The sequence below is a fragment of the Dromiciops gliroides genome, chromosome 3 (assembly GCF_019393635.1).
Source record: "Dromiciops gliroides isolate mDroGli1 chromosome 3, mDroGli1.pri, whole genome shotgun sequence".
NCBI lineage: Eukaryota > Metazoa > Chordata > Mammalia > Microbiotheria > Microbiotheriidae > Dromiciops > Dromiciops gliroides.
Window position 1 is genome coordinate 117,834,325 of NC_057863.1, and position 12,882 is coordinate 117,847,206.

The window sequence follows — 12,882 nt, forward strand, 5'->3', positions numbered from 1 at the left end:
CTTCTTGAGCCTGTTTTCTCATCTGTAACTACTTAATCCACAGAATTGTTGGGGGTGGGGAGGATTACTTTATAAACTTTTAAATGGTATCTACAAAATGTTGGTTGGTCTTCTCATTATTCAAAAATGAAAATAATTGTATCCAGAAGGCTGCTGGAGCCAGCTCTAACTAGCTTTAGAGAGACAATTGTTAAATTTTCATTGTGAGCATTTACATCTCAGAAATGGAAAATAGCTACAAATCATTGATTGATTAGTTGATTATTCTGATTGGATTTAATAAATAGTTAATTAAAGTTAAAAGTGTGTGTTCATACATTTTCATTTTTCTGGAGAACCTAGTTTTGAAACATTTATTTACCAGCACATGCCTATTTGGACCCTTTTAGGCCAAATAATACTAACTGAAATAAAGAAGATAGGGAGATAAAGAAAAAAAAAAGAAAAGGAGAGGGACAGGGAAGGTATGGATATGGAAGAAAAAAGGAGTAGAATTAATTGTTGGTATAGAGTCAATTGGGAATGAGAAACTTTTGCAATTTGAATTTGTATTTCATCTGGAAGATCGGGGCATCTTCATACTAATTTGTTTCATGTACTATTCTGTAGCAAACATTTCCTTATCAAAGAGCTCAGTTTGGTTTTCATATGTTATGAAATAAAAATTATAAGAAAAAGAAAAGAAAATCAGAACAGAAAAAATGAGTTTTCATCAAAATGAATTAAATGTCACTGTATGTGTTATAACTTGAACATGAGAATCATTGCAGTAAAGCAGTTAGGTGAATTATAATTTTTTAAGATTGGTTTGGGGAAGTATTGAATTTACCATTCATATTTTAAACAATATTTTCATTTAAAATAATGAAATGATTTATTACATGAATTTTAAAGCTAGCAGAAATATTTTCATTTTTATTTTACTTATTATAAGAAACATATTAAAATCTACCTTTTCCTTTACTGATACTATGCATTTATTTTATTCAATAAAAGAGATAACTACCACATTGGACTTTTCAAAATTCTCAAAACAAATTTCTCTAAAATGTACATTTTATACTATACATTTAGAGGAATGTAAAGATTAAAAAAAATTAGAACAGTACTTTGATATGTGTTCTTTTATCTACATTTCACTAATGGAATTTCGCTATATAAGTTGCCCTTTCTTCCCAAAAGGAAAATGCGTTAGACCAAATCATAAACTATGTACAGTTTAAGGATAAGGAGGGATTCCAAATTCTTCTAAAGAGAAAACTAAAGCACCCCCTATTATCAGTGTTAACAGGAGTGCTTGATAAATATACATTTAAAGCACAACTTGAACCACTTTCCATTGATCCTTTTAATGCTTTCTAATTAGGAGAAACATTTCTGATATCTAGTTGGATGCTTTATTATATTTTAGAAATCCCTAGCCTTCTTCTTCCCAATGCCATATTTTTTAACCTGGAGGATTAAAAATAGAGAAGTTAAAAAATACAACACAACAAAGAGCAAACAAATGAACTCATTGTTATCATTGAATATTTCCAGTTTTAGGCCTTACATAAAGATGGCAATTGGCTTAAACATCAGTCCAGATCCAGGAGGAAAAATATCACTCCTCAGTTCTTGTACAAAGAAATCCTCCCTTATCTGTAATTAGCTCTGTCATTAACTCTTGGAGTATAGGATCTGTCTTCTACTGCTCTAGTATCTATGTTGATGACTTTGGTATGTAGAACATTCCCTACTGAACTTAGCCCTAAAACCATTGAGAGCCTTCCACATGCCTCGGTGCCACGAAGACAATATGAAAGCTAAAAGAATATTTATGTATTCCCTTCATTTTATCTTTTAAAAAATCCATAGTTTTTTAGTTTTCCTTTAGATGAATTGTATTTTAATGTATCTTAGCAATAAGAAATACCCAATAAGAATATTCAATAAATATAAATACCCAATAAAAATGAGAAACCACAAAGATGCCCATAAGAAGTATGTCCTCATGCTTCTGAATCTGAAATGTGGCCTCATGCATTCTTAACATATGCTTTCATTAGTTCAGTGGGAGGCAATTCCCTGTTCAGTCAGTTCCTGCCCACTTCTCTAGCTTTGTATGCCTCCTGAGCCTTATCACATGATTTTTCTATGTGAGTGGAAACTCCATTAAGTACTGATGATGTTAAGTGAGTGCAAATAAGGAAAGCTTTAATGACTCTTATTGATGGCAGCTGTGTCTACTTTTGAGGAATCTGCTTCTGATCCTATGATGCAGATATGGACTGCTCAAGGTCTAAGGAAGGCAGTAGAAATGTACTTTTAATAAATTCTGTCAGGACTTTTCTCTCCTCAATTTTACTTCAAAAGAAATGGAATGAAACACTCATTGCCAGAAATATTATTTATTTCAACCATTTGTTGGTTGAAATGTGAGTATGCATGGGCTCCCTAAAGAAATTGCCATGCTACTTGAATTTTTATTCAATGGCAAATTATTCTTCACAAAGAGTTTTTGGAACAGATTAAAGAATGCATAACTCAGTGCTATTGGCCCCAAAAGAGTCAGTAGTGGAGTAAGAATTAGATGACTGCTTTCACACTTGTAGCCTTAAGACCTTGATGTTGCCATTTTACTAGATCAGACATTTTAGTTTTTCTAAGTAGTATCTGGCCTTTAACATGCAAGGCATGCAAAAATGTACTCTAGAACTATACCTCACATGCACACACTGAACTCAACACAAGGGAAATGTCAATTGTTAAAGCATAATTTTTTGTCTTATGTTCTTATCAAACAAAATTATGTGGACAACCTTACTAAAAGTCTTTCCTTCTTACTTGTTCAATTCTTTTAGGCATCCAGAATAAAATACAATCACCATTGCAGGTGAGATGTGCACTTCTGATTGAAGGGAGAATTGTGTTTTTGTTGTTGTTGTTGTTGTTTGTATGTTTTATTTTGTTTCCCAAGGTGAAGAGGCAATCTTGAGAATTTCTGCTCAATTTTCATTATGATTTAGGAAAAAGAAGAATATAAATCCTCTCAAGTAACTTTATTTTAATTGAAATTATTTTGCTTCCTTTCAAAAATCACATCCAATTAGGAAAATACTAACTCATTCAAATATACCCTGATCAATGAAAGATCACTATTGTTGATTTCCTCTTAAAACACATGACATTAAAAATGAATACTGTATAGGTATTGAAAATAGCCATGCTAAAAATAAATACCTATTTACTATCTATTGGTTGATTTAAAAAAAAAGACACAACTTTTGGCATTTCTGGTTATTATATATTCTACAAAACAAAGTACCAGTAGCAGTTCCTCATCTAAGTACAATATGGCCAGACATTTGTCCCCAAAACAGACTAATTGATGATCTCTTATTCCCTTTCCTTCTTTTTGATCTTCCACATTCTTTGATAGTGGTAGCTCAATTTTCATAAAATCATGTTCTTATAAAGTTACCATTATTATATCTGATAGAAAAATAATCACTCCAGGAGTCAAATCCCAAGCAATGAAAGCAGGTCAAGGTTGCTTGATGACTACAACACAGGCACCTGCTCTTCCAATGTTTAAGGAAGCCATCTGTTGAGAGAAGATGAACATTATCTTAAGATAGAATACTGATACTATTCTAGAAAACTTTTAAGATGGTGATAGTTTTAAATGATTTGGATTAGTGAAACCTAAGAAAAGCATTCAGTAAGCTTACATTTTCATATTTCAGATAGAAACAACATAGTACTGTCAACGTACTAGACTGCCTCAAGGTGATAGGAATGGGACTTGTGGGAGTTATCACTGGAAAAATATAGACAAAAGAGGGGAGAACAGGGAAAATGAAGCAAAATTGTTTAAGGTTTTGTCAATTTATTTATATTAAAATTTTTAAATAAAATATATTTATTAGTAATTTTTGGTTTTATTCAATATGAACTGCACAAACAATTCAGGAATACAATTGTTTAAAACACTGTTAATCATATTGATTGGGACTTAATTTATTAAGAAATCATTAGTCACTGATCTATCTTACTTTAGAAAGAATTATTTTGCCCTTTTCCTCATCATATTTTTATTGAGGCTGGCTTGCTTAGTTATATTGAATAAAATTTCCTCAATTAGCTCATTCAAATTATATAGTCTAGTAAAATGAATAGTCGTCATGGACCCCAGTGAATACAACCATGTTACCCATGTAGCACAGCCATAATTGTGCTGTGGCATTTGGATACATTTAAGGGTCGCTGAGTTCAAGTTGGAAGTTTTCCTTAATTGTATCATTTTAATATGCCCCAAACATTTATTTTTCTGGGGCCCCAGTATCACAAAAATTCTTCTAGAAGACCCTGACAGACAACAGATGTGACATTCATTATAGAATAATTTTCATATGTGTATATTTTTCATTCACCCTTGCTTCTTCCTAGGCCACTAGAGGTGACATTTACTAGTGTACACAACAAAAATTCCTCATGACAAGGAAGTAAGTCTGCCATTTTTCCCTGCATAAGCAAATGTTCCTTCGATTCTTTTGTATAACAAATAAGATGGTGCCTAAATTTATACTTTGATTCCAAGCCAGAAAGATTTAAAAAAATATTGTCCAAATATGAACATAATACATTTCAACAACTTTATGACTTCAATTAAGGGACAGGTTAGTTAAAATATATTCAGAGATATTTAAAAGTATTCCCAAAATAATATGTCAGAATAAAAAGTGAAAAAGGTAGTGGTAGTAGTGGTATAGCTGGTTCTGATAAGTTTCTTTTAATTGTTTTATTTTAACTATAAATATATTTAACTGAGGAAAAAAACTAGAATTGGGCAAGTAGAAGCTCCAAGAAACATCAAAAAACAATTTTAACTGACTAATGTGGAGATGTTTTGCATGAATGCACATGCATAACATATCAAATTACTTGATTTCTTTGGAGGGATGGGGAGGGAGGGAGGAAGAAAATATGAATCACAAGGTTTTAAAAAATCAATGTGAAAAAAATTTGTTTTTTACATGTAACAGAGAAAATTCTAAAAAATAGATAAACTAATAAAGAAAGGAAAAATTGAAAGAATAAAGAGCAGAAGAAAAAGTGAAATTTCTTATTGAAAAAATGATCTGTAAAATAAATTGAGGAGAAATCATTTAAGAATTATTGGATTCTCTGAAAACCATGATAAAAAAGAGCCCAGATATCACCTTTAAGAATTTATCATGACCACATACATATGCATACTGTGTGCATTACACAGAACTGAATTGCAAAGCACAACTGAGTAGACATACAGTTTGCTGACTGTTAGAAAAGATTGTCATTTATCTTTCTTGCCTTATTTGAGAGTGTATAGTACAAGGGATTTTTCAAATTACTTTGTGTTATTCTAACTTTAATTGTGCTATCATTCATGAAATGGTTTTCTGTCAAAGATGATAAGGGCTTTGTGTGTGTGTGTGCATGTTTGTGTAATTAAAAAATAATAATAATGAAATTATATTCCATTGAGTATGAATGGTTTTTACCAATTTAAAAAAAAAAGAAATTATCAAGGAAAACTGCCCTGATATTCTAGAAACCAAAGGGTAAAGTGAAAATTGAAAGAATTCCCCAATCATCTCTTGAAATAGGTCCCAAAATGAAAAGTCCTAGGAATATTATATCCAAATCCAAGATCTCCCAGTTCAAGGAGAAATATTGCACACAGAAAAAAAAAAGATTTAAATATTGTGGAACCACAATTAGGATAAGATAAGATTTAACAGCTTCTACATTAAAATGTTGGAGGACTTACAATATGATATTCTAGAGGACAAAGGAAGTAGGATTACAATCAAGAATCACCTACTCAGAAAAACTGAGTATAATATTACAGGGGGAATAATAGATATTCAATGAAATAAAAGACTTTCAAGCCTTCCTGATGAAAAGACCAGAGATGAATAGAAAGTTTGACTTTCATATTCAAGACTCAGGAGAAGCATAAAAAGGTAAACAAAAAAAAAAGAGAAATCATAAGGTATAAAATAAGGTTACATTTTTTTGTTTACATTCCTACATGGGAAGATGACACTTGTAACTCTGAAGAACTATTTTCATTATTAGGGCAGTTAGAAGACATACACATAGAAGACACAGGTATAAGTTCAGTGAGATGATATCTAAAAACAATAAAATTAGGGGATGGGAAAGAGGAATGCCCTGGGAGAAAGGGAAAAGAAGAGGTAGAGTGGAGTAAATTATCTCACATAAAAGCAGCACAAAAGAACTTCCTACAATGGAGAGGAAATGGGGGAGGGGAGAGGAGTGCTTGAACTTTAATCTTATTGGAATTGGCTCAAATTGAGAATAACATCTATACTTACTACATTATCTTACAGGGAAGTAGAAAGAAGAAGGAAGAAAAGGGCAATGTGCTGATAGAGGGGAGGACAGCTTGGTGGAGGTGGTAGTCAGAAGAAAAACACTGCTTATGATAGATTGAAAGGAGAGAGAGAGAGAGAGAGAGAGAGAGAGAGAGAGAGAGAGAGAGAGAGAGAGAGAGAGAGAGAGAGAGAGAGAGAGAGAGAGAGAGAGAAGCAGAGGATATGAGATACAGACAGCGAGAAAAGGAGACAGAAAGAGAAGAAATTCAGAAAGAGACAGAGAGAAGATGAGAGATATAGGAGGGAGAGAAAAGTGAGACAGAGAAAGGAAAGAGAATGAGAGAAGTGAAGAGAAGAGAAAAGGAGAAAATTGAAGAGAAGAAAGATCAGAGAAAAGAGATGAGATGAGACACACAGAGATAAAGGGAGGCAGAAAGAGTAGAGAGACAGGAGAAGTAAGACAGAGATGAGAGACTGAGAGATGAGAGACAGAGAGGAGGGAGAGAGAAGTGAGACAGACAGGAGAAAGAGAAGTGAGAGAGAGAAGAGAGAAACACAGAGGAAGACAGCGACAGAAATAGAGACAGAGACAGGCACAGAGAGAAAAAGACAGAGAGACAGAGATGAACAGGAGAAATAAGAAAGAGAGAAATGTGACCTGAAAAATCAGAACATTGTAGGCAGTGATCAACTCTGAGTGACATAGCTCTTCTCAACAAGACAATGATTCAAATCAATTCTGAAGAACTTATGATGAAAAATGGTATTTATCCTCAGAGAAAGAATTGATAGAGTCTGAATGTAGATTGAATCATACATTTTTAAACCTTATTTTTCTTAGGTTGTTGTTATTTTTGTTGCTGTTTTGGTCTGTTCTTTCACATGTCTAGTGTAAAACTGTTTTTCATGACTGCATATTTATAGCCTATATCAAATTGCCTTCCTTTTCAATGAAAGGGGAATCTAGGGCAGGAGAAACAGAATTTGCAACCCAATATCTTTAAAAAGTGAATGTTTAAAATTGGTTTTGCATGTAATTGGGAAAAATAAAATGTTAAATAAAATCAACTAAAGACAAGAATGAGTTGTAGTATGAGAATTAAAGAATCATAAATACAAATCTCATGTCTACTTTTAGGGATTAATAGAAAAATATGTTCAAAGAATCATTGAAAATCACATTTTACAAGTTAAGATATATAGAATTATTTTAATTAGTCTTAGAAGAAAAGGTAACCTCCTTTGGAATTCTGAGCTCATAACAACCTGGAATCTATTTTTTTTTTTCCAGTCCTCCCCATGCACTCTAAAATCCAACCTCAATGGTCTCACACATGACTCTCTCTGTGCTTGGTTTTGTCTGTCCCTCACCTTTTTACACTCCCTGTCCTCAGCTATGATTTTTGGAATCCTTGATTTCCTTCAAGATTCAATGCCATCTTCTGCAGCAGGTCTTTTCTGATTGCCTTCATACAAAGTACCTTGTTTCTCCTTTCCATATGTCTTGTATATACCAATAAAGAAGGGGTTGTTTAACTTTTTTTGTCATGGATCTTTTTTGCAGTGTGGTGGTCTATAGATTACTCAGAATAATTAATGTTTTAGTTTAGATTAGTTTTATGTGCAATCAATAATTGAAGGCAATGCAAAATTTTTGATAGAGGTTGGTGAAAATTTTACAAAATAAATATTTTTTCCTTTTTAAGGTCAGGGATCCCTTGAAATCTGTGGACCCCAGTTTAAGAAACCTTGCCATTTAGATACATTTTGTATCCACCATTAGAATATAAGCTCCTTTAGGACAGGGACTGATTTCCTTTTGCATTTTTATCATCTGTGCTTAACAAAGTACCTGGGAAATAGTAGGCATTTAATAAATGCTTATTGATTGATTTTCAAGAGTCATGTTGATTTAACATGAAAAATCCATTGGCATTTATTTTGTTATTCCTTAGTGAAGTGAAGGTAACATATATGAAGTGATTAGATACACAGAGTCTATATTATATCTCTATACAGAATATTTCTCTTATGATGCTGCCACTGTGGTATAGGAAATGATAGTTTTGGGGCAACTATCCATAAATTTATTCACTTGGAGTACACTTCAGGTAAAATAGCTATTATGCTTATTGGGATAATTTTGAAGATATTTCCCCAGACCATTATGCTGTATTAAAAATGTGTTATTCATTCGCTGTAGTCAGAGACACACAATAGAATAACTCCAATATTTTGTCATAAATAGGCAATAACTAAAATTACTATCGTCCTCATTAAAATTCAAAAATCATAGTTCCTTATTAAAATCCATCTTATGACAATAACTGAGGAAAGATCCCAGAGTTTTCTTAATAATGAAGGCTATGAACATGGTTAGAAATATATTAAAAAGAATAAGTTTTACTCAGGTTTTAATGAAACTTTATGCCTTGGATGCCAGATCAACTTTTATTAATGTGAGATTTTGGCATCCATGAACTCTTCTTCATCATACATCTTTAGGAAAAATTAGCGGATGCAAGAAAATCACAAAAAAGTCCAGGATTTCAAGTTATAGTCTTTGTCAACCAAACACTGACAACAAAATAATAAGCCAGAGTCATATAATGATTTTTTAACTAATAGTGAATAGTAATAGTGAAATGGATCCATTTCTTTAGCCATCATTAACTACCAAATGTTTAAGAAAATATATTTTTTCTCACCTTATTTTGCATTAAAAATGTCCCCACCCTAGTAATTTCCTGTTTTCCTCTAGCTCCCCTTTTTAAGGCGCTCTTTTTTGCCCAAGATCATAAAATGGCTGTCCACCTATCTCACTTCTAGAAATCACATCCAAATTGTCCTGTTTTATACAACATAGAGTGAGCATGAACTCATTCAGTAATCAAAGAATGATTTTGGAGATCTTTGCCTTACACATCATTTACCTCACTGAAAGTTTGGGAAAATTCCTAGGTACAAACTCATACCATTTTTTCATTATTAGTTTGTCCCACAAAATGTTATGCCTTATGAATAAATGATAGAGTAACTAGATAGAACATAACCTTGGAGTTTTCCCTGCGACACATACCCCTTTACTGTTTGATTCTTTATTTATTTATTTCTTAGTTTTTAAACATTCATTAAAAAAAACCTTTTGATTCTAAATTCTTTCATTCCCTCCTGCCCTTCCTCTACCAATTGAAATGGCAAGCAATATATCAATTATATATATAAAGTCATGCAAAACTATATTTCCATATTATCCATGTATAAAAAAAACAGAAAGTAAGAAACAGAAAGTGAAAAAAAGTAAGCTTTCATTTGCACTCAGAATTCATCAATTCTCTCTTTGGGGGTGGATTGCATTTTTCATTAAACTACACAGTACTTAAAGTACTTAAGTACTTAAAGTACTTAAACTAAATATGGACCATTCTTTTTCTTGGACATCTCAAGCTATATTATTTGTCTTATACTCCCTTTTCACCTGATAATTGGACTTTGGACTTGAAACCATCCTGGGTTTTGATAGTCCAGCTTTTGCCTTATTTTGATCTGTTGCAGATATCTACCCACTCTTCCTAGACATCTCCAAACATGCCACTTGTGAACCTCCCCTCTCTATCAAACTACTCTGTCTACTTTATGTATTGTCTACTTCCAATGGAACGTAAGGTCATTGATCACAAGGACTTTCATGCTTGCTTTTCTTTGTATCTCCAGAATTCAGCACAGTTCCTGGCATATAATAGGTGATAGACAATTGCTTATTCTCTAATAGTAACCAGCTGAAAGCCCAAAGGCACCCATCAGCTTTGATGTGGCATCCAGAGAAGTGTTTCCTTCTCTGCCTTGAAGGACTTATTTCATCCTTAATAAAAATAGGAGAACTGAAGTAAATGTTAAATGTGGACATTTGTAACGATATGTCATCTCACTATGACAATCAGACATTTGCTCTAAGGCTATACAAGATAATCAGCGTGGTTTTTTTTACTCTTACTGTTATAAGGGGAAGAATAGTAGAGAGGTGATTGGTACTCTGTTTAGTGGCTCCTCAGCCTCCTGGGAATTTCCCCATGTATTTTGTGGAGGTAGTCTAAATCTGGTACCTTCAATGAATAGCAACAATTGCAGAAAAAGGGAACAAGAATTAAGAAGTAAAACCTAAAAGTAATTTAATGATTTTAAAAATAATTTTTAATGTACTAAAATAAAGTTGTTATAAAAAACAATTTAAATGCTACTTAGCTGACCATAATATGTTGTATGAGCCAAAAGAGAATAATAAAGTACAAGAGAGGAAAAAGGCACTTTTTAATTTCGATTTTAGAAGAATGATGTCTGTAATGGCTAGTGATTATGAATAAGTAATGAAGATTCTATATTACATCATTTATATACCTATGAACTGAACATTCATGACCTTACTTAATGTTACTTTATACAAGTGGCATCTTTAAAATGTATTCTTAGCCATGGTATTCACTTGTTGGTCAACAATATTTATTCAGTACGTATTGTATATAGAATATCAGACTTTAGGAAAGTAAAAAGTTCAGTTGCATGATTCTGCCTTATACTGGAAGGGGTGGGGAAGAAGACCATCCACATCACTTTTGTTTTATTTTATTTTAATTTGGGGAAGAGATGATTTCCTCAGAAATCATAATGAGTCAAAGTATTGTAAGGTTTGTTTTTTCCTCTATTTGTTTTGGGGCACGAGGTTTGGACCCTTTATCTGCTTTGCATCAGTAGGAGTGCTTTCTTCTATACCCCCAGGTCAGGTTTACACATTATAGAAGAGTAAAATCTCTGCTCTTGACAGCCTATCTTTGATAATAGGAGAATTTTCTCTGATTCAAAAGCAGGTTTCCCAATTCATTTTGGTGTATGAAATGGACCCAAGCTCTGGGGCGACTGGCTGCTGGCCCTACTTCTTCCCATTGGGTTTTTATGTAATTAATTTTAGGCTGTGCCCAAGCTTCACCATCATGCAAAAAGACCTTTAGTGGATAGATCTAGTCAGGAAGGGATGTCTAGTCTCTCTAATGTGAAGAAAGCCAGTGAAGAGGTTGCTTTTTGGTTACTACTCCGTTTCTGGATATTTTAAAGGAGATACTATTCATTTTCCCCCCTGAGAAATTGAAAAGCTTAGTGACTACAGAGAATTTATATTTAAAATGATCATAAAGATCACAATTCTAGTACATTCTTTCAGTTAATGCAAAGTCTTACAATTAGAGTGCTTCCTAGAAATAGAAAGTTCCATTTAAAACATGAATCAATACCTAGATAAATAATCAGGAAAATAACTCAAGTTTCTATGAGAAAAAAATATAATTCTAATACAAAAGAATATATATTGCACCAAGACAAGCTTCCAGGTTTTGTTCCCTGGGAGAGTCATACATTTCTTTTCTCAAGGACTTTTGAAGAAAGACTTCTAACATTTTATGCTAAACCAATCTGACTCACCTGTGTCCATTCATTTGTTTGTGGGTCATAGGATTCCATAGTGTTCAGGTAGGATTGTCCATCATACCCACCTACTGCATATAACCTGTCACCCAGCAGACAGACCCCAACAGCATCTCGAGGCATACTCAATGGAGCCACCATAGTCCATGTGTCTGTTTTAGGGTCATATCTATAAAACAAGGGAAAATGGAAAATGAATTATTTAGTATATACTTAATTATAGCCCTATAAATGATTTCTCTCCAGAGGATATTTCTTATGGAGAAAATATTTTACTTTAAGAATAAGAAAGATTAAAAGCTAATGATAATAGCAAAATATGTAACAATCTCTTTTGCATGTTTAGAATTATGTGATTTAGTTCATAAAAAGGACTTAAATAGTTCAAACACATTTTACAGATGAGCAAACTTTGTTAATTTTTAAAAGGTCTTTGAAATATTACTTGGAAAAGAGCATTATTATTGGCAATAAACCACTACCAAAATCTATTTTTGTCACAATTATTCTATAACATAAACATATACTTATAAGCCATATTTTATTTTCCTGTGTTTTAAGATAGTTTTTCACTTTGAACCTATATTTATAACTTTTGTTTTTGTATCACTATCATTTCTAGATATATCTATCCATTTCTGCTACCCAAATGGTCTTCTCTTATAACAAAAAAAAATTAAAAAGAGGAGGGGTGGGAAACAGTCATAATATCAATAAAATCTGACAATATATGCTGTGGTCCACAGTCATAGTTCCCCATGCCTACATGAATGGGAGGGAAGTGTATTTTCTTATCTCTGGTCAAATTTGGTCATTTTAAACACGCATTAAAATTGGTTATTTTGTTCTTTCATATCCAATGTTATAGTCATTGTGTATTTTGCTTCTTTGGTTCTATTTACTTTATGCATTTTCACATGCTTCTTCAATACAATTTTTAAATATTACAAAACATTTTTTGGATTCATCACATATTATTTCCATCTTATTGGAAGTTAGGGGAATCCTTATTAATGAATGAGAAGATGCCACATGCCTGGGACTG

The 12,882-nt window shown here is 32.6% G+C and overlaps 1 protein-coding gene across 2 annotated transcripts in view; it reads right to left on the reverse strand.

Moving 5' to 3' along the window:
- Positions 1-217: 217 nt before the first annotated feature.
- The window catches only part of KLHL1 (kelch like family member 1), a 556,455-nt gene continuing 543,790 nt past the window's right edge, over positions 218-12,882 (reverse strand). For both annotated transcript variants that reach the window (XM_043997789.1, XM_043997788.1), the window contains 2 exons: positions 11,835-12,006; positions 218-3,586 (listed from right to left, as the gene is read on the reverse strand). In XM_043997789.1, the coding sequence (XP_043853724.1) occupies positions 3,527-3,586; positions 11,835-12,006 (232 nt within the window). In that variant the 3' untranslated portion in view covers positions 218-3,526. The remainder of the gene's footprint in view (positions 3,587-11,834; positions 12,007-12,882) is intronic.